The 20530-nt window shown below is 38.3% G+C and overlaps 1 protein-coding gene across 2 annotated transcripts in view; it reads left to right on the top strand.

Annotated features, from left to right (window-relative positions):
- Positions 1–20530, top strand: part of tmem132e (transmembrane protein 132E) — a 369858-nt gene that overhangs the window by 319454 nt on the left and 29874 nt on the right. For both annotated transcript variants that reach the window (XM_078265704.1, XM_078265703.1), the window contains exons 4-5: positions 3389–3581; positions 12516–12659. In XM_078265704.1, coding sequence (XP_078121830.1) covers positions 3389–3581; positions 12516–12659 — 337 coding nt within the window. The remainder of the gene's footprint in view (positions 1–3388; positions 3582–12515; positions 12660–20530) is intronic.

Below are 20530 nucleotides of genomic sequence, written 5' to 3'. Positions count from 1 at the left end.
CGCTTCTACATCACTGGCATGTTTGCGATAGTAAAGCAGAGATCCCAGCCAAAGTCTTTGGTATCTTTGCACTGCAGAGAAGGGAAAAGAGAGAATGCTCAAATATTTCATGTGCACGGCCATCAGAGCAATCAGGTTACCTACCAAAAGCTGTTGATTGGTCAGAAGCGAATCTGCAGCCACTGCAATTACGGTTATTTGAAAGTGAGAGGCAGAACCAAATTTGCAATCCCCTTGCACAAGCTCTACACCCTGGCCTTAAGAGAGAAGAAGAATGCTAGCTAGCAACATAGAGGTGCAGTGATTGTTTATTGACAAGACATGCACACTGCTTTCATTCAGAGGCAATCACTGATTAGTCCCTTGCATATAATAACTCCATCTAAGTAGGCAGGGATGCCATTAGAAAACTGTCACTTCTCATCAGTTTTATCGTCTCACAACAGACCCATGCATAAGTTGAAAAAAGTTCAGGAAAATAAATAAGTCTCACGTCAAGAATATATTTTTTTTCATTAAAACACAAATAACTTAATTATCAGGGGAGATGTCTGACATGAAGCTTTATCTGTTGCATTAGCAAGACAGTCCAACCCAGTCACCTACAAAATACATTTGTATACGACTAACTAGCTTTGCCAAATACTTTTAATATGTTTACTGTCTTCCAAACCAGGAAGCCATAGTGAGGAGGCTGGGCTGGATGGTCGGGCGCACAAAGCACAGGACTTTGAAACTGCGTACTGCATCCTACGTGTTGTTAGGTTTAGGCTTTGTAACACTTACAACACTTGGGTAAGGTCAAGGTTAGTGAAAAATGTTGGTTTTGGTTAAATATTGAATAAGTCAATGCATTCTGTCCAGTGCTTTGAGTCACCGTTGACTTTTCCAATATTTTACCAAGATCACCATCTTTCCCTAACCTTAACCAAGTGCTTTAAGATTTCTAAATGTAACCATAACTTGAATAAGAATGGCAAAACACTGCACACAGTTGCACTTACTGCTGGAATATTTATTCATTTTCAGTCTGATCATATATGTATGGACAAGGGTCAGTCCGAACAGTTCCATATATATTATATACATTGAAGCTGCCACAATTACCCAATCAGAGGACCACAGAAATGAGTTCAATTAGCGAAGGAAATACCTTGAGCGAACACACTAACACACACATTGCTATCCGGGTTAGTGAGTAAAAAAAGCATCATACTAAATATAAGAAAATGATTACAAAATGACACAAGGTCAAAAATGTCAATTTAACATAAATCTTACAATGTTATCATACATGAAACATAACAGCAGCATCCATATAGTTTAGCAAGTTAAATATGTTAGAAAAGTCTGTAAAAATGGTAAACCATATTAACCTCAATCCTGCTTTAGTTGCTGGGACAGGATAATGTAAGAAAACAAATTAAACACATTGACAGTGAATGTTTTACAGATGGTTTCAGTAATGTAGATTTTACATTTACGGTGAACACTTTTCCAGGTTCCAAACAAAATAACTTGACAAATAATGTGAAAAAATAATCTTAACTCAAGATCCATTTGCTCGCTTTTTCTGGAGCTTTCAACTTCAAGCAATAGCAAAAGCTAGTAAGTGGACTTGAGTGAACGATTTTTTTAAACCACTATTTCTAAGGGCAAGAATGAACGCTAATGCTCGATTGGTAGATACGTTTAGTACAAAGAATTTACTCATCATAATGAGTTGGAATTACATTTACAACAAAGCCCGTTTGTTATTTCATTGCAAATTAACATTATTGAGGGGTTGAGAAAATCATATTTAACAGTTCGTCCTGGGTGGGTTATTTTGCTCCATTTTAGGCTGTTTAAGATGGTCAGGTCCAATGCCTGAATAGGAAACGGTGACCACCAAGGGTAGTGAAAAGCAGGGAGGTTCAGACAAACCTCCGTGGGAGACAGTGGGTGGAGCGAAATGTAACTTTGATCTCAGCTGTGCAAAATGAGATGTAGAGACATATTAGCTGGTGCATTGGTAAGTCATTAGTTAGATTCAAGTAAGGTTCATCCAGGTGTCTACAAATCCTTTTAGTTTTATAGAAGGAACGTTTTGTATTCAGGGTTTTTGACTAGACAAAAAAACTATTTATAAAGGGATTATGGTACTAAAGGAATTGCAGCATGAGAGAATGATTCATGTAATATGCTTTAGCAGAGTTTCAGCTTCTTCACCTTGACCTCATTCAATCAAGAAGGGTGTAAACGGAAACCACTTATCATAATGGCTGGACAACAAAATCATAAAACCCACTAATAGTAATGGTGGATTGTCACTTTACAGCTTTAGTGTTAACATCGAAACCTGAATATCTTTAGGGTTGCTTTTGCTGCTTATTTTTCACATCAAGTAATGAAATCTATGCAAGTAAAGAATGGTATAATTTCAGTCAATTGTCTAGTCATGGAATTTCAGGTTATATACAGCACACTGTGACCTTTAGCATCCTACAGCCATGTTAACTGCCTTGTGTCTCTCAGTCTGAGATCCACCGATCGGACTGAAGGAGCTGAATGGAATGTTAGGACATGTATTTCATTAATGAATTTGACTGACATCATACGTGAGCTTTGCTGAATGCATAACATTGATTACACTCCACCGGAAGCCAACTGCTAGATACTGGCTTTTATTCTGAAATCTTCTCTGGACAGTCATTTCATATTATTTCATTGATCCAACCAGAATACTGTGGTCAATCGGAAAACTATGTTAAAAGTACATTCAGCTCTTCTGTCATTTCAGTACAAGACAATAAAGCTTTGATTTTATTTTCTGAAGGTGCAAACTACGTATATATATGCTGCCTGTTCCTGTTTATGTATATCATGTTCCACAAAAAAGACACACCTTCAGATATGCAGATGTAGAATATAACAATTGAATAAATTGAATAAAGAACAAATACTAAAATACATCATCTGACAAGTATCTACTTGTCTCGAAAGCTTCTGGTTGCAGTGCTTCACATGTTGAAGCGTTAATGAATACATTGTCTTTTTTCAATTTAGGGGTAACTTTAAAAATAACTGCAGAGCAGTGTGTCAACAGCTCACTAAATGGCATGTTTGATAATTAAAAAACTGATAGTTGAAAAAAGACATAATGTATTCATTAAGGCTTCAACATGTAAAGCACTGCAGCCAGAAGCTTTCGAGACAAGTAGATACTTGTCAGATGATGTATTTTAGTATTTGTTCTTTATCAGTACAAAACATTACAGTCCACAATTTAATTTCCAAAACAAATGCAGTATGCAGTGGCAGTATTTGTTGTTATTCTGTGTTTTTCATGAATATGTTGCTGTAACTGACATTTGGGCTTTTTTGTTTTGTTTTTATGGTCTGGCAGGGATGTATTGGGTAATGTCGAGGTGATGCAGTTGGATTTTGAGATGGAAAACTTCACCAGCCTCTCGGTGACCAGAAGGATCAACTGGAACATTGACTACAAGGGCCAAAATCCACCTCCCGATTCAGAGAAGGTTGTGACGGAGTTGACTGTGGTGCAGCGAGATATTCAGGCCATCATCCCTCTGGCCATGGTGAGTGGCAGGATAGCCAGATTCATATAGACTTGATAAGTATTAAACTCATTCATTTAAATGATTTGTAATGATTATTTATCATTATTTCAAACGATCTGACTACCTCAGGTCCTTAGTCTACGGATGAGGCTCAGGGCCACATGTGAAAAAATGTATTTGAGTTCTGAGTGTAATCTCAGAATTCTGACTTTATTCTTAGAATTCTAACTTTAGTTAGAATGTGGCCCTAATCCTCTTCCGTATAAATCATGTTAAGACTTGTTGAAAAAAAACAAAAACACCAGAACTGAAATGCCTAAAGCTTTTAAAATGTAAGATAGATGATCAATGAGCTGTCAGAAGGCATAATGACATATGCCGAAGGAGGTCTGATCTCATATAAGCCTTGTTCTTTGTGAAATACTACACTACCCATTGTGTGGCTACACAGAGCAAGCAGCCACACAAAGGTTTGTTATACCTGGTCGGTTTAAAGGTTAAAACTTTGTAGCTGAGAAATGTTAGTCTGTTAGTCAAGGCTTATGTGAAATTATTACTTTAAATGTACAGTGTTTTTTCCTACAATGTTTTCTTAAACAGCTGCACAGTGCACACTCCTACTGTAGGCTTAAACTAAAATAAGTATTGGAGTGTGTTGGAAAGCAAACATATCTGTTACTGGTCCTTCAAAACCACATGAATAGGGCTGTATCCAGTTCCTGCGGATCAGCTCAAGACGTCATAATAGCCCCAAAAACGTTTGTGCAGATTGTGACGGCGTAAATGTAAAGCAAACTCTTTTTTTTATAGCAAACTTTTTTTTTTTATCCTGCAAACTGTGTTTTTATAATCTGAGATCTGTATGTGCAGTAATGATGCTTCCTTTCCTTCAACACAGGACTTCCCATTGCATCAGGAATCTTATGAGGGCCAATTTATCTACACTAAACTTTAAATATCCTAATCTATTTTAATGATAACCTGCACTTGTATGTAAGTAAATATGATGTGTAGGTGATAGTATGTATGGATTATCAGAAATAATACTGACAGATTGTCAGAGATTAAGTAAATCTAATCAACATTTGTAGTCTCTGCAATGGCTTGCTGATTGTTAAGAAAGTCGACCAATCCTGACACATGACACGCTCTTTTAATTGGGGCTCTTCTTCTTGGGAAAGGGGCCATTAGTGAGGGTAGTAAACAGATTATGGGAACAAAAGGAAATGAATCAAGCAAGAGTTGCTGAGTACCTCTGGCAATGCCTTCCCTGACTACTTCTGCTCTTGTGATCTTGCTTCACTCACCTGTTCAAGTGAAAGCCAGTAAAACTAGTCCAAACCCTAATGGTATTTGCTCATTAAAATGTAATGTGCATGGTAAATATCATAAAAGAAAGGATGCAGGTGGTGAGAAGGAGTAGATGTCCAGTAGTTGTTGAATGCGAATGAGTGGGTGTTTCTGACTACAGCGCATTGCAGTGTTCATTGTGGGCAAAGGTCATTATTGCAGCTCTGAGGCTCTTCAAGAACAGTGAGGTGTTCGGTCAGTAGCACATTCACTGACATCTATTTGCATAGTTGCAACTTTTCTTCACCTAAAGTGCCAATATACTTGAGCTTCAGTTATGAATTTGTCTGTGCTGCACATCTGTTGTAACATAAGGTTCACTCCACATCTCTGGTTCCCTTGAAATTTGGGATTAGCATGCAACTTGTAGGCCTTGTTGCTGAAATGTGTTAAATAAAGCGGCCCTGCCTTGTTTTGTACCCTGATGTGTTTTGCTCCGCAGCAAAAATTAGAGTTCCGTCTATGTGACTTGCCCTTTTTCCCCCAAAATTTGCATTCTGAAGCAATATGGCAGGAACTGCTTTTTTCTGTAGCTGCCTGCCACCTCTGCACTCTGTTACTTGGTAGGTAGATCTATGGATACATTTTTGTGCCTAAAGGTAACTGAGACCGTTTCACAATGTTAACGACTTAAAACGGCAACCCATGGGTCGTATTTCCTGCCACTTCTAGGGGCGCTAATTAATGAAATGCTCCTGTGAGTTGTATTAGAGGGTAGGAATGAACAACCTATATCGTCATATGGTTTGGAGGACTGGTTGGCTTTATAATGAATGAATGCACGATGAAGAAGCTGATGCGATAACATTTCAATTGATGAGGTAACATTTCACTGAAATTGTACCTCCTACGATTTTATGTGACAAATAAAATTGATTGATTGACATTGTCAGAATGCACAGTGAAGCGCGAAAAAGAGAGGGATTCTGAGTCAGACTAACCCTAAAAACTTGAATCATCCGGCAATGATTTTCAAGGAGTTTGATCCTGCAGGTTGGCCACCTGTGGTCACCTTGAAAGATGAGGTTTAATCCATCATTTCAGTTGTGGTGACTAATTGGATTGTAAATTATGTCAATAGAAAAAGTGGACGTTCCAGAAGTTAAACAATGGTAACACCCCATCATACATGATTGATGAAGAGCAAACAGCTGGTCTTTTCAGAGCAAACAGAACAGACTGACTTTATCATCATGGTAGGTAATCTTAATGGCATGGTGTGTAGTGACAAGGTTGTGTGATGTACAATTAAAAAGTTTTGAAATGACTTGACCCTCCTGAGATAGGTTTAAATGTATAATTTATAATCATATTGAGCTTCATCCAAGTGATGTAAGTTACGTAAAGATCAGGTTGGGAAAATAGCATGAATGAATGCCTTCTTCTGAATATATTATTGAAGGGGCAGTACTTGACATTCAAATCATACACATATTTGCTATGTAAAGATATAGTGGAGAAATGGCATCCTGAGCAGAGAATGAAGTCACACTGACTCCCTCTGTGTGTGTTGAACTCTGTTCTTTGTTTTGATAGCCAGTCTGGCCACGCATGCATGTTAGTGCATGTGGCCATGAAAAAACATAGGGATTTCACATATTGGGGAATTGTGTCTAGTGAGAGCTGTGTGGAGGCAATCCCAGCCCACTGTTTTTTTTTTTCTGCAGTATTTTAAATATTTCGAATACAGCCCCTTTAATTGTTGTTTATAATGGTATTTGTTTGCCTTTTGATTATAACCCACTGGAGTTCATCTTGACATAACATTACGTCACAGTTAATAAATAACTCTCAAAATGTTTGTTTTCCAAATTGAAAGAGTGACTTCGGTCTTTACAATATCTGGGAAGAAAATGAACACTGACAGTGGTGCTTTTGTGCTTTCCTTAGTTGCAGTTGTTTGTTATTGCAGTTGTGTTTAACCTCTCCTGCATATTGTGCTTTGAACAGCCCTCAAGGCATTTTTGTGTGATGTGAATAATCCAATTACTCTGATGGATTGTTAAATGGAAGAACCGCAAAAGCTGCTGTTGTGGCTATGAAAGTTGAGTTGCCAGTCTGGATTTTGACCCAGCAGCAGGTGCTTATCTCTTAGCACTGAAAAAAAATACAATACGACACTGAAGTACAAAAGTGATGTTTTGATGTTCCGAATGTACTTTAATTGGCACAGAGAATGTGGCCACATTGTATTCATAAATCAACCAATCTGTCTCAAGGGCCTTTCAATGAGCATGTCTGTGGTGCTCAGGTCAAGAAACTAAAGCCATTTAAACAGAAATGAATCAGGTTAAAGGAAAGGAGGCCGAGGAAATAGAACAGTGTAACAAAAGACCACCTCTTAAGTTGGACAGACTGCAGATGTGGAAGCGAGCAGTGGATGCAAACCTTCCAGCACTTTTCAGCTGGTGCCATACACCCACTGAGAGCTTGTAGAACAGATGAGCACTTTCAGAAATCCGCTGAAACAGGTGGGAGGTTCTGCCTCCAAAATGCAAACGGGATGCATTTTGTGTAACAAATCAGCAGAGACGAAGGTCTAGGATGGACCCCTACAGCAACTTTTGACTGAGGACTGTGTAAAGAAGGAACGATAAAAGATAAGGAAAAAAGTCTGGTAAAGAGAATGAAGAAGAGGGTTTCTATGGTTGGCAGACAACAGATTGTGCGCTAACTACAGTTGACCTGCTGCAGATAAGGGGAGGAAAGAGGGAGAAAGGTGTGTAATTACCAGTGAGTTTACAATGTAAAAACCAGAATGGTAAAGTTGAATCAACCCTGAGACTTGTCACACAGATTTATACCACTGTTTACATCAAGCCATCAAAGCCCTCTTTCCCAGGACATTCTTATTACTTTGAGTGAATAGAGCTGAAGAGGCAAGAAAACAGGAAGGATGATGCACAGCAAGGGGTAGCAGTTATGCCAGATTTCAAAACTCCATTAGCCACTCTGTGCCACAGTAGCTACCAGATGTTAAATTAAAAAAACCCACAGCTTAAAGTCATACATCACATTTTTACGTGTGTATCTATTCATGAACATAAACATACAGTAAAATGTAGTGTTTACATTAATCAAAGGCAGTTTGAATCTTTGGACATTTTCCCATTGTATATCTTATATGTTATCCTAGTTGGATCTACTATGATTTTTGTCAAAGACAATTAATGTAAAGTGAAAAAAAAAAAATGCTCATATCTCAGTATCCCTGCTAAAAGTGCTGGCAAGTGCTTTATTTTATACTGCCATGTTAAAATACATTCAATGCAGCCAAAATAGTTTATTTTTGTAAAATTACAACATTTTTGCATTGCCATTAAACTTGGTATCTAATAACGGTGTTGATGCTTCATAGAGAACATAGTAATTAAGTGAAATGATAGCTCTGTGCTGTGATGACTTATTTTTGTTCCAAGCTGAATTCAGGTAAGCATAATTAGTGCTCCCAAAGTAGCACACATGTAATTGTAAAGTGTCTTGTGTAGTGTAATGCTTACCAGATGCCAAAACAGCAAGTAGAGCTTAGGGATGATGTCTTTCAATTAGGATTTCGCCCCAGAGTCCAGTCAATTATCCACAGAGGTCTGCTTTGCTTTGCTTCCCATAAATTGGCCACGTTTCATAAACCCTAGAAAATACAAACAAAGCTGCTCTGCCTATCTGTAGTAGCAAACACTAATTTAACTGAAATGCTGGATTTTTTTTGTTTTGTAACAGAGTTTGCTTTATGATTGCAAATAACAGACTTATAGAATTAGATGGGGTTCAGTCAGAATAAATCAATTTGCTACTCTGACAAAAAATATATTCTGGGTGATCTAATTGGCATCAGGCACTGATGTTTCAGACCATTTTCAAAGGATTCTCAAACTATAGATTATTAGCAACAAATAATGAGGACTTGTGATGCTCCGATTGGACTTACTGAAAGGAGCTCTGTTGGAGCTTTAGCCTCAGAAATCATATTTTTTATTCAGAACATGCAGTATAGAGGGCATGTTGTAATGTTTCAGACAGATCCCGCTACGTTGAATTTTAAACATTGTCAAAACTAGATACACAAAAACCTCCTGGCCCTGGCAATTTAGATTACATTACATATTTATTATTATCTGAAAGTAGCTGCACATTTCACTTCTTCACTATATTTTTTAACGATTTGGTCACCTTTTTATTAATTTGATTTTTTTCAGCCACCATTTCATATTGCAAGTTGTTCTGCTCAAATAGGACAAAAAACTTTAATGTTTTCAGCTCCAGCCATTTGAAAAAGCTGCAGAGGTCCATGGCAAATTACTCTTACTGGTAATAGCCTCAGTTACTACCAATCATATTGACAGATTTTGCTTTACATGTGGGTTTTAGTGGGTTTATGTATTGGCTTTATGCTCTTATGCTTAATCTTTCTCCTTTTTGTATATATGCGGTCAGCCAGGTATTCAATGTAAAAGATGTGTTTGACCTCAAGTTAACCTGGTCAAATAAAATAAATGAAAAGGTTTCAGATTGAATCTTTAGATCCTCTCTACAGCTTTGCACCTTAATTTGCTTTGCTGTTTTGTCACTGTCAGAGGTAAAGGGTCATGTCAAAGGACACTTCAGCACTGACTACTTTTGTTATTTGCTTAAGGCTACACAGAGTAGAATAGAGTCTGTGTATAATAGTATCTCAATGCATAAACAATTCTGGGCTTTGAGCCATGAGAAACTAGTGGGGGAAGAAAGTCCCATACTCCATGCTCTACACTCTTATTAAGACTTTAGGTGTTGGGCAGTAATTTAAAAATGCTATTTTTGATTTGAACAAATTGACATGGTCTCAGTCTCTCTCCTGGGCTAATTGTGCACCACACATGGGAAAACCCTCTTCCAGCTTACATGATGGATAATGAATTAATTCAAACTTCAACTGAAGGCTTGGTGTGTATTTTAATTGTTTGTTTGTATTCCAGTACATTCAAAATAAAAATGCAGATGGGATGACAATGTTGGCCTTGTTTATCACAATTTAAGGATTATATTTATTAGTGCGTACAACTAGCCAGATCCATCATTTGATCCCACTTGATATTCAGAAGTTTTAACTATATGCTGTTGAAAAAACATGGCGTCAACACAACAGACATTCTCTCCATAAACACTATAATATTTGTGTAATATGTAAGTTACCAGACAATTGTCAAAAAAAAGGAGAAACTAAAGGCTTTTCTTTCCCGCATAGTTTTCCTCATTCAAGAATATCTTATAATGGATGTTTCTAAACAAATGGATTACCAAATTCCAAATAGTTGAGTAGCAGTTAGGTTATTATAGAGAGATCCATTGATGTGAACAACTGAGAAATTCTTCATGATTTTCTCTATGCTCTCTGTGTTTATTTGGCCCAATTAAAACCACATTTATTTTTTATACATTCATTTTCAAATACCCTCAAAATGGTTCAAACTTATATAATAATACAGCTTCCTGAGTGAAGTGCTTAGCAAGGAAAATACATAATGGAGGTACACTAAGCAAACATGGTTGAAACAGAATTTTGTAAATGGATGAAATCATGACAAAAACACATTTTAGGTATTTGTGTTCATCATACTTCGTCATATTAACAGAACAGTTTGCTCTTACACATCATGGTGACTGTAACACCTTGTGTTGCATTTTCCAGAGTCAATGTAGACATATCTGATAAGATAAGATTACTACAACTAACTGTTTCTAGTAGAGACGCACCGATTGACCGGCCGGTGACCGGAATTGGCCGATTTTCACGTCAATGTCAGTGTCAGTCTGACCGGCGACCTGCGACTGGCCGATTTTATGCCGGTCAAATGCACTCGGGCGCCGCATGATTTACATCGCGCAACAGCAACATCACACGTGCACATGCAGGGTTTTCGCTGTATGCATGTAGCAGCAGCGCACTGCCGCTCAATCAGCTGTTTATGAAATGTCATAAAGTCGTAATTATACACGGCTCGAACAGTCAGTCGCTCTCTCTCCCCTCCGAGGCTGAAAAACTGGAGCATGAAAACCGCACTCACGCGGGTCCCGTGAAATATGACAGCTACAGTTTATCGGAAAATCGCGTTGGGCACACTGACTTTGATGAGTGTATCAGACCCCAGATGAGACAAGAAGCTAACGTTAGCAAACGCTGTGTAGTCCCTCTGCCTCTGACGCCCCGCTGGCCACTGTAGGAGACAAAAAAAAAGAGGCGCTGTATTCCTCCGACACGCTGTATTAACGTTACTGTTTAAAACGCTTTCCAGGTTAGTGGGGGTGCATACCGCTTAAAACCAACATTAAAAACATAGTAATCTTTAAAGAGTTTAGTTTTGTTGTTAAACTGTGTGTAAAATGAGCGGTGACGTTAAATCATCTATTTCAGGTAACGGCACTCTAGGGTAGCCTACCGTCTATTTGCTGGATTGTTCCGAGGTAACCATCGGTAGCTAACGTTAGCAGATAAGCCCGTTGACAGCGACGGCAGTGTTCACATTTATGCACAATGACACACAAAGCAAACTTGCTAAAAAAGGAACTACACGCTGTTTTCAGGTAACGTTACTATTGACGTTCAAACAGGCCTGTGTGTGTGTTTTGAGAAATATATTTATACTGCATTAAGGCTATATTTATTTTATTTGTGATTTTTATATTATTTTATTGCCATTACCTGTTTCCCTGTTTTCATACATACAGAAGTTTAGTTTGCTAAATATATCACATTTGTTTAGTTGGATATTGGATGTGAAAAGAAGGAAATGGTTCTTCCGTAACATTGCACTTTAGATGTGTGTTAATTTCCCACACCAGGAGTAATTTATATAGTTGTATTTTATAGCGATCAGTTATCTATTTAAAAAATGTTCTATGCAAAATGTAACATTTTCTATTAAAGAAAAGATAGAAAATAAATATTTGTGTGTGCTGTAAAGTGGTTAGAAAAAATGAAATCGGAATCGGCTAAAATCGGTATCGGCTGGCCTAACTCAAAGAAAATTGGAAATCGGAATCGGCCTAGAAAGTTGTAATCGGTGCATCTCTACTTGTTATGATTTGATACTATAAGTAAAATTGAATTGAAGAGGCATCCATCCCTAATGAGATTCCGGCTGTGACAAAAATCCATCTCTTCCAACATCCAAGTCCAATTTCCACCTATGTGCTCAACTTAAAGTAACACATTGAATAGTTGCATCAGATCCTGTGAATGGGTGCAGTAGATGCCATTTTTCTAATGTTGCCTGAACTTCAAGCTTGATGCTGTGATTTACCGAGAAGGACCATATTAGGAATGAGTCTCCCAGTATGATGAAGGCTAAGATTATTACTTTACTTTATTTAATTTCCATCCTGTTGCTCACAAGCATACAGCTGACAGCTTCCTTGAAATGAAAATGTTAATTGATGAAGTCCAATGAAAGACGTCTCAGTAAAATTAGTTCTGGTCTGCCACTGAGAGTTTCAAAAGTGAGGCACAGGAGCCCTGGTGGTAATGGTTTGAAATGTGGTAATGCTGATGAAATATCAAGAGAAAAACACTTTCTACCTTTCACTGTTTAATGAATAGGATGTCTATTTTCTCTCTCTCTATAGGACACTGAGATTATCAACACAGCCATTCTGACAGGACGCACTGTGGCCATTCCTGTGAAAATGGTTTCCATAGAGATGAATGGAGCGGTCACTGACGTCTCAGCCTTTGTGCAGTGCAAGTCCTCCAATGAAGACATTGTTAAGGTACAGTGAATCTGATTTCCTCAATCTCTGTATCTGGGAGAAGATGTCAATTTAGAAAATGTAATCCCTTTACTCTTCCACTAATACTGGAGAGTGGCCCAGCACCACAGTGACAGTATCAGGAAAGCATAAAACCTTCATTTTGGGCTGCTCCCTATGACTGATTTAATTCTTTCCTTATGCCTCAGATCAAATCAATGGATCTTAATAAAACTTTACGTATAAATCAATATGGTGACAAAGGTTTGTAGAAGGAAGCGACATGGCTCACCTGCTGTGCTGTAGGGCAAAGCCCAGCATCTTTTGTTGCTCATTTAAGTGTGATGCAGGCAGATATGACACCAGTATCCCAGGTTCCAGAGAACAATCACTAGGCTCACAGGGAATCCAAGCTGAGAGTACAATATCAAGACTTGTTGGTTGGGTGTTTGAATAAATTAAAGTGGGATCACAACAACTTGCAGAGCACATTAGAGGCTGTGATTACGCTGTTATTATTTTCTCCAGTCAATTGCGATCATAATATATTGCACTATATGCAGATTGCATAATTGTATGGGCACTACAGTGAAGTGTTGCTGTGTTGTTTAACATTCTTCACTGATCACATTAAAAGTGATTGTGTAAGGGGAGACGTGACCTTAGATGACGTAAACAGTGTATACTGTATGTCATTATATTAAAATATAAAATGGAACAGACTGCCTCATTCCTTACCTCAGGTTTGCGCTTATGCAACCTATAATTACAATAACCTTTCTTTATATAGCATTTACAAAAGCAGACTTCATAAAATGGGTTACAAGAAGATATTACAACAATAAAGGGATCACCTAAAAAGAGAAGAGGTATAACAAAAGGTTTGCCGAATGTAGGTGACATGGTCTTCATGATCAGAGGAAGGACATGTAATCAACTCCAAACTGAGAAATGTATTTTGTTCTTAGGTTGGTTTTGTGAGATGGTCAACTGTATACGATTTCTCAAAGGTGTTTAACAAACTTCCAAACAAGTTTTCATCATCACTATTTAACAATAACTAGGTGTTGGACACAAAGGGTGACAATGGCAGCATGATGATGAAAGGATTGTGAATTGCATTGTTTCTGCCGTCTTACATCCACTTTCTAATTACCAGGAGGTTGACGTTCATTGTCCAAGCATGTATTTTGTGAACGCTTAAATTCTGCCAGAAGCAAGATGTCCCAAAGTGTAAGCCATCTCCTTCTGTCTATCAGAACGCCTGCAGAGTGTTTTGAATCAAGATGGTTTTAATCAGGCAAATGGCAGCAGTATTTTTCTTAAACCAGTTTATACCTTATCAAATGACTCATTCTCCTTCTCGTGTAAAGGTTGCTCTGAATACAGAAACAGCTGCATCTTAATACACTGCACTCAGTGGGAAACTGCCATCAGGGAGAGGGAGGACAGACGTGACTCGTAGTATAATCAACTTTGACTTGTCAGGCTTGTCTCCCAATAATAGAAATCTTTAAAATTCAACAAATTAATATATTATATTTGACGAATACCGAATCCAGTCTGTGTCGAATAGCCTTTTGTTCATTGAATAGTAAAACTATTATATCAAGTCAGACTAATGAAATCCTTTTTAGTGGTTTAGCATCTCCTCAAGGTCAGGTGCGGCAGGTTTGATTGTAGATTTTACAGACTGAAGCCATAAAGCCCAATCAGACACTGACTTCAATCATATCAGTTGTGTCTGACCAGTATCAGTTCTTATTAAAAGACCAGTATATGTCCAGTATATCACTATCACTTTGATATATTGGACTAGTTCAGATCAATGAGTTTCCTATATACACATGTGTCTTTAAGGTGGGAGGGGTTCCAGTTGTGGTGTATTGTATTGTGCTGTCAATAGAAAAGAGCAGGTGTTGCATTGGGATGGCTGGCCTCAGCACGTCATTTATCATTTTTCATTATCCATTAAAGACAAGGCGCTGGGCCATGTGATATTGAGTGGGCTTGCTTCAGTACCCCTGGCGTTGAACATTCAAAGCTAATTTAAAATGAGCCCTTCAGGCCCAGGAAATACACGAGTCATGACAGTCCCAGAGAACACAGAAATAAAAGATTCACACTGAGACAGACAAAAGTGGAACACTCCATTACTTTTTTTATACCACCCACATTACTTTCATGCCAATAGCCACGCCGATCTATTCTAATCAGATTGTCTTGTTTTAGTTGCGGCATGCTGGGTGTTTTTTCTTATTCTGAGCACAATTCCCCACAAAGCTTTCCAGTACCTGGCTGTCACATCTCCTGCTAGCCTCGTGACTTGAGACTGCATTTAAACTAAATGTATTTTTTTAAAACTTCTTCCCTGAAATAAGCTTTATTTTCAGCCCAGTCTTTTTCTCATTAGAATATTTGCCATCCCACAGGCTGTTTTTGAGAGCAAACCTAGGTGAGAGGCTGTCATTTTTCTTTACTGCATATTTTCTTTATTTATTTAGTTCTTTCTTCTTTAGAAATAACTAAGATGCATCAAGAGCCTATAAGCCAATCCTAGATGTGCACAGTTGTAGGTTTGTGTGTGTGTGTGTGTGTGTGTGTGTGTGTGTGTGTGTGTGTGTGTGTGTGTGTGTGTGTGTGTGTGTGTGTCATAAGGACTGGCCATCATAAAGAACAGAGACCCCCACTCATCATCCTCTCCCCTGGCATTGTGACTCATATACAGTAACCCATCTGAAGGTAAAGATAAGGCCTTGTGTGTGTACATTACATCTCAAGCCTGTGGTCATCCTGCACACTACATGGCTGAAGGCTCTTTTTTCCCTGCGACACTTGCATATTAGTTTGACACATTTACCTTAAGTCCAATTCCAAATTTAGCATGTAAAAGCCAAGAAGTGTGCTAATAACTTCAGGGATAGCTCTTGTTTTGAGTTGTGCTCAAACATCAAAACAATATATAGACATATACATTATATTGCCGAATGTATGTGATCTACATTTCTGTCATTGTGGAAAGCATTCAAGCTTGAAGGCTTTTATAGCAGCATATTAATGCTTATGGTTTTGGAATGAGATTACATATGTGGTGTACTGTACTGTAGCTGTCCACATACTTTTGGCCATATAGTTTTTTTTGCTGGGATTTGGAGATATCTGTCTCTGAGAGTTCTACCTCCATCCTACAATGGAGGTGGCTGTATATATCTACATGAATGGCTGAGGTACATTTGTTTAATATATTATTTGGATACACAACCCTTTAAAGTACATAGATCACTGCTTTGCAATACGAAATAAATCAAAAGATGAGGATTTCTTTTAAAATAACATCCAAACTGTTTCCAAAAGTCCCTACTCTCCAGAACAACAGATCATTTTCACCCTCAAGTTCATTAATCCTACAAACTAAGCTAAAGCTAATGGGGGCTGGCTCATTTAGCAAACAGAGCTAAATGAGCTCATTGGTTGCACTGCTCTTGAAGCCAACACACATCCATCACATAAAGAAAAGCTTCATAATGGCTCTAAGACACAATCCCAGTAATGCTAACCATATGTCAGCTTTCATTTAGTGTTCATTTGACACATATGTTATCCCTAAATGGAAACTCTATTTGGCAGAATATTGTGGCAATAAATTCAGTGGATATTTAAATTTCCAAAAAAAAAATCTGCAGTAATTGCGATATCTGTTTGGAAACACATGCCATGAAGCATGAAAATGTGAATGTCATCAAGATGGCTTCCTTTTTCTTCTGCACCGATTTATTCTTTGTTATGTGTCTTTGACATTGAAACGTGGGCTAGAAAATCACTTGTCTTCTGTAGTCTGTTTGATACACTAAAAAGGAAATCAGAGTGTAGGCGCAACACTGTAGAGTGTTTGTGAAATCACACAGTGTATATTTTAGCTTTCAAGCAGCCCAGCTGAGTGTTCATTTCTCACCACCTCAAGGATAATTTCAACTCCCAACGTGGAAAATATTCTCAGTCCTTTGTCTTGCATCTGGTTTTGTTTACTTTTCTTTATTTTTTACCATTTTGTGTAAACACCTATTTTTGCTTTGCCATGAGCAGGTTGCTTGTAGATCATACCATGTAACCGTGGCAACTGGTGTCCAGTCCAGAGACATGTCATCCGCTTTCTCTCTTGACCTTTCCTGCTGACTAATAAAAGCTAAATATCCGACATACTCTATAAATAAAAATAAAAATAAAAAATATATATATGCTCTGCTGTCAGAACATCTGCAGTTGCCCCTCGAGAAAACATTAAAATGGAACACAAGATTGTTATTGTCATTGTAATTCTCAAGTCTTTGATTCTTTGTAGTTTTTTTCTTCTTATTTTATTCAGACAGATTACTGGTTTATTAATGAGATTGTGAATTATGAATTACAGCCTTATTATTTTATTTATTTGTATTTCTATTTTTCACCCTCATAATCAGTAAACATGTTTGTTATTTTGTCTACACACATAAATTCAAATCACATGAAAGAAATATAAAGTATGTGTGAGTGTTTGTTAGAAACCTGTGATGGTTTATATAAATAACGTGCCCAAAGTTACAATGTAAACATACAAAATCTCCAGTACATTTTATATTTTAGTGTCACCTAAAATAAGTGTAGATGTATAGTTAAAAAGTTTTAATCAGTGCAGTTATGTCGGCACCAGTCAGTCTTCACTTTCTGTTCACCCTGGTCACTTGAGGCTCTTTTGCTTATTGGTGGTTTGCAATTAAAGGTTTTTTTTGATAATTGAGGAGAAACAAGACTTCAAATGAATGATAATTATGATCAATAACTGCTGTATATTTGAAAAAGCAACTGTTTGCTATCAACTTTGCCATATCAATTTAAAGGTGATGATATGCCAATGTTGTGGTCACAACCTGTTTCTGCTCCCCTCAAGTGGCTAAAAAAATCAGTTAATGCAGGTTTAACATAAAGTCTGTGCTACAGACTGGGGGTAGAAAGCTGGAAAGATGTGGGTATTTATAAGGCAGAAAGGGTATAATAAAATATGCCATGGAGTTGCATTATGGGTAGGATCCAGTGTTTTGGGATCTTGACCCACACTGTGGACTAAAGGTCAGGATATCTCTGCCTCGGCTGCATCTTTTTTGACCATCTGTCTCGTCCCCTAACTTTGTGAAAGTTCAATACAAAATTTCTGAAGTGCCCCTTCAAGGGGTCATATGTAAATAATGAGCCTATGATGTAATGGCAGTAAATCTGTTTAAGCACTCTGATAGCACAGTATGAAATAAAATTATGGCTCAAGTTCCACACCGGATTATGTGAACAAATGTGTTTAACTGCTATCACTGCAGAATGTGGATGAACAGAGTGGAATGGTCACATCATAATATATTGGCATTAAAGCATCACTTGCTTGAAGGACAGAAGCTGCGGCCTTTACTGGAACCATTTGGGAACTTAATTCAGTTAATGTTATGCAATAAATGTGTGACAGCTCCTTCGGTGGCTTCACCTTTATTAACCTAGCCCAATCTTTCACTCTGCTTCATGTGACCAGTACACGACCAAATGCAAAAAGCGCTTGCACTTGCCCTGGTGATCTGTCTCCACCCATGCAATCTGTTGGCACCAGGGAAGATGCCACAGCACATTAGCAGCAGTGTGACGGCATGTGGCTGCTCAGTGTGTGAAAGCCCTCCTCAGCAAGCACCCACAGGGCCACTGATACTCAGAGTTGCTAACAGCTTTTGACTTGCAATTAGCCGGCCAAGTTTATCAGCAGCAATAGCTGCAGGAGCTGAAGCGACACTGCTGCTAGGGCACCTTTTCTCTGTGTGTGTGTGTGTGTGTGTGTGTGTGTGTGTGTGTGTGTGTGTGTGTGTGTGTGTGTGTGTGTGTGTGTGTGTGTGTGTGTGTGTGTGTGTGTGTGTGTGTGTGTGTGTGTGTGTGTGTGTGGCTTTAGGGTAGAAGGGAGTATGTCAGGCAGATGTTCTCGGCTCTACATACAGCCAGCCATGCTGTGATTAATCAAGGTGGCTGCGGTCATTGTGTTGAGTTACTTCTTCTTTCTTCTTCTTTTGTAACTCGCTTCATACAGATAAGACTACACATGAGCAGACAGAACAATAACACACAGACTGGATACTGTGTATTGCCCATAAGGTCAAACCCTGCAAAATTGCATTAACTGAACCAGAGGGAAAGACTGTCATCTTAAGAAGTCCATCCACCCACCCTCTTCCCCCACTGTGGCCTGTCTGCATAGAAGGGGAATTGTATTACCCAGACCTCCTCCCAGTTATGATGAATCCCCAGCCCTGAGAAGACTGGCCAGCTCGACCTCCATTTGCTGGAGATTAGATCCTATGATTACAATGCCAGCTACCTCCCACCACTAGATAAATCTTCGATGGGTGCCCAAAAGCAAAACCCACCAGTTCCATTGCAGTTAATAATTCTTAGTCTTAGAGGGGGACAATTATTTATGATCATTCAAATGGAGCCGCTAGATGGGAAAGCTAAAGAATGGTTTAAGTTAAAAATGGCATGGCTAGGACTTAAATTTAGAAATTTCCATATATTGAATTCATACTCTGTGTCATTGCTGTGTCACATATCACATTACATGAATGTCTTGTGAAAGGTGAACTGTGTGAATGTGTTTATTAATGTGCCATGTAGGTGTTATGAACTAAAGATCATGTGAAATGTCATACTGCTGTCAGCCTTCATATTATATGAATTATATGTTTGCCTAAAAGCTTTTGTTGGCATATTATGTGTCTGTATAAGTGTTCATAGATCTATTATGCTGAGTATGGGCAAGAGAGGTGGTGGGGTTAGGATGTGGTTTGCATGCCTAATTTGCACTTTTCATGCTTAACAAACACTGGGTAAGGAAGCACTAATTTGACAGCATAAAAGTTGCAAATTAGATTAGAGAGCAGCCCACAGCTAGTAAGCATTGTTTACAACAGTGGTTCTCAGCACTGTACTTTTATTTTGACAAAACACAGCAGCAGCTGATTTTCACTGATTCGTTGCATGTCTCAGGTTTAAGCTGCTGAAATCAGCTGCTGTAGTGTTTGGATGGAATGAAAACCTGCAGAGTCTGTGACCCATGGCTGCAAAGCGCTGGTCTACAGTGTGCTGATTTTTAACATACTGCAGAGCCTCATTTTAAAAGTTGCAAAGATGATACACAGCATGTTACTACTTATTCCTAGTGTTATCCAGTCATGCAGATAGTTTAGTTTGAGATATATCAGTGTTCACAATTTTCATTGAAACTATTTATTCACTAGAAAGTAGTTCCTGGGTTATCCTGACTACCCATGATATTGTTACTGCTTATTGTTCCTGTTACATTTCTGGCAGGTAAACTAGTGATACCTCTATTTCTTAATAATTCATTTGGGCGAACCGATTCTTTAAAGTGCCCATATTATGCTCATTTTCAGGTTCATAATTGTATTTTAAGGTTGTACCAGAATAGGTTTACATGGTTTAATTTTCAAAAAACACCATATTTTTGTTGTACTGCACAGCTCTCTCTCACTGCTGCAGATCCTCTTTTCAGCTGGTCTCTGTTTTAGCTACAGAGTGAGACCTCTTTTCTTCTTCTTCTTCTGTACTATCTTTGATTGCACTCGCACATGCTCGGTAGCTCAGATGTAGATCATGTCAGCTAGCTAGCTCCATAGACAGTAAAAAGAAAGTTTCTCCAACTTCGGTCAGTTACGAGGCAGGATTAGCTGGGACACTTCTAAATGAGGGTGCACATATAAGTAGTTCTTTTGTAGATTATGGTGAACTTGTGTGTGTTGTAGCAGTGCTTTGCTATTGAGAACGAGGTAGCATGCTAGCGTTAGCATGCTAACGCTAACGCTACGAGCTAA

This window comes from Sander vitreus, chromosome 13 (genome assembly GCF_031162955.1).
Source record: "Sander vitreus isolate 19-12246 chromosome 13, sanVit1, whole genome shotgun sequence".
Classification (NCBI taxonomy): Eukaryota; Metazoa; Chordata; class Actinopteri; order Perciformes; family Percidae; genus Sander; species Sander vitreus.
This window is presented reverse-complemented; position numbering and strand designations above follow the sequence as displayed.